Here is a 2,577-nt window from a genome sequence, read left to right on the forward strand (position 1 = left end):
GGACCCATCCCTTAGGATATCATTATCCCTTTTTATGAAGCAAGGTGTGGAGCGAGGAGCCAAGCCTTATATATCACGTGGCAGAAAAACCAAGATTATTGAGGTTACCAGAGGCCTTTTTAGTAAAAGAGCGGCAGCTATAGCACAAGGCACACAACGAATGCTCTCACTATATCCTAGAGATCACCGTGAACACTGAGGTATTTATCCGCTTGTGGTAGGGTAGTGTACTCAAGGCCAATATGCTCACTTCTACTCTCAACGGTCTCAATAACTGTCATGTGGGTCTGGAGGCAGTTACGATGGTATGTGCCTCCACTGTATTAGTACCACCCATCACTTATTTGATTTAGAGCTACAAGACGCCAATAAGCATTAGGAAAATATCTTTCTGCTTATCTGCTTCAAGTGCGAATGTGCAGGATAAACATTGGACGCCCTTAACAGCTGAGACGATGAGTACGAGAGATTGGCCATAATGGTGCCCAGCGAGTGTCACGTGGAGTATACTTCATGATCAAAGACAAATAATTCCACGCAACGTGTCCGCGTCTCACCTCCGAACATCGATTTAGAGTATCCTCCCTCAAGTCGCGCACACCCTAATCCATATTGTCTTTTTGAAGCCTATGCGCTAGTTTAACCATTTTCTGCTCTATCCAAATGAAGATCTTCCCGGAATCCAGCTTCTTCAAGGAAAGACGAGCGCATGCACTTCCATCGCCAGCAGATATTCGCGCTATCAACGAAGGGTCCGGTAATGCCTCTGTCACGAGCTTTAACTGTCCACCACTGGTCATGATACCATGGCTTGGCTTGGTCGTGAAGTACAGCGCGGATGTGACAATTATCAAAGCTCAGACTCAAATGATGGTACGTGAGTAGTTACAAAATCGAGTGCCTGTTCCCGAAGTCTTTGGCTGGGCAGAGGATGCGAATCAGATTTTTCTCTACATGCAGTTCATTGAGGGTGAAACACTAATAGCGAGGTGGGGCAGCTTGGATGAGGATGAGAGACGAGCCATTTGCGAGGAACTTCGTGGTTACTTGAAAATGATAAGGTCTTTGGAACAAGACCTCTATATAGGTGAGTTGTAATCCTTGGGGCTTTAAGAAAATCTGACCGCCGACATCTATAGGCAGTTTAGGTAATCGGCCGCTAAACGACATATTTCTCAAAAACCATCCAGACCTTGTTGGTCCCTTCCTAGGCAAGAACGCTGTCAAACAGTTTCACAGTTCCTGCGGTATTGAAATAAGCTGCAAGACACACGTTGTTTTTACGCATAACGATCTTCTTCCGCCCAATATCATCATATCCCCAGGGCAGAGCCCGAAAGTGGCCGCGATCGTCGACTGGGCCCAGGCTGGGTGGTATCCTGCATACTGGGAATATTGCAAGGCCTGGTGGGTAAGAGTGAATCCGACTCACTTTAATGATGCCTTCCAAGAAGATTGGCGCGTGAAATATCTGCCAATGATTTTAGATCCGATGGATGACGAGACATACTATCATCCTTGGCTTTATTTCGTCTTGTCGAAAGGTATTTAATCAGATCGTATCCTCACATTCAAAATTGATATCTACATGATTCCGTAACCTGTCAAAGCTGATAGTAGAGGCGCAAGAACAAGCGATCATATAAGAAAGTAGATCTGCTAAAAATGAACCAGCATATTACATCATTTGTCCGTGGCTGTAAGCCAGTATTCTGATAAAAGACCGAAACGTCTAAATTCCAGTACAAGCCTAGATACCCTTTCTCCTAGTCGTGCACCTGGTCACTGCTGAATTGCGGAAAGGAAACTGGCAATTTCCCTACTAAAGATACAGTCCCTAACAAGTTGCTCCGCAGACTCTACAATCCATGTCTGGCAGTTTCTTTGTGTGATTTTCCTGCCGACGTTTCCGGCCGATGCGACCTGGAGATGATCTCTGGGTCAGCTTTATTCCAACAATGTGCCACGGAGCGGTATCAGAGGACGGGGAAAATATGGTTCCTGAAGCAAACCAACAGGAGCCACGGATTCCAAGGCAAGACACTTAGTAGAAATGTGGGGAAACTTGCAGTATTACTAGTTGCATTCAGGCTCTTCCCAGGGGCCTTAATCTTGTGCACACTGCTCTCGAATCGGCATATGGGGACATCATCCACTTTGTACTGTCCATTATTGAACATCGCCTTTTCATCAAAGTACTAGCCATCCACCCATTGCAGCGGGATTCTTTTCGTGGGAGGATTTTGCGTAGTGCGGAAGTCATGGCTGCGCTTAATTTCAAATTTGAATCCGTTCCTCACGTCTCCAGTAGCGTGAATCATGACTCCGAGGTCAGGACTCACGCGCGAACGCACCCAATATGCCCAGTGGTCTTTATGGGTGACCATTATAGATCAACAGCTCAACCAGGAAAGCTCCGGGGGGACCGCGAGAGGCGACGGTCGGCGGATGGGGTACTGTCGCGAGAGTGGAAGCCCTATCAGCACTCGGTGGAGGTGGCAGAGGTGGAGGAGCAGTGCCAGTCTTAATGGGCTGGTTGGTAGATGGCGTTGGAGAGGTGGCAGACATGATGATAGG

General features: G+C 47.2%; 1 protein-coding gene across 1 annotated transcript; it reads left to right on the top strand.

Annotated features, from left to right (window-relative positions):
• Positions 1-663: 663 nt before the first annotated feature.
• AFUA_4G14310 (aminoglycoside phosphotransferase family protein) lies at positions 664-1,552 on the top strand (the record flags this gene model as incomplete). The annotated part of the gene is given in 3 exon segments (XM_746308.1): positions 664-873; positions 886-1,087; positions 1,140-1,552. 3 exon segments carry the CDS (start codon positions 664-666, stop codon positions 1,550-1,552), a joined length of 825 nt encoding a protein of 274 aa, XP_751401.1.
• Positions 1,553-2,577: the final 1,025 nt, after the last annotated feature.

The sequence above is a fragment of the Aspergillus fumigatus genome, chromosome 4 (assembly GCF_000002655.1).
Source record: "Aspergillus fumigatus Af293 chromosome 4, whole genome shotgun sequence".
Classification (NCBI taxonomy): Eukaryota; Fungi; Ascomycota; class Eurotiomycetes; order Eurotiales; family Aspergillaceae; genus Aspergillus; species Aspergillus fumigatus.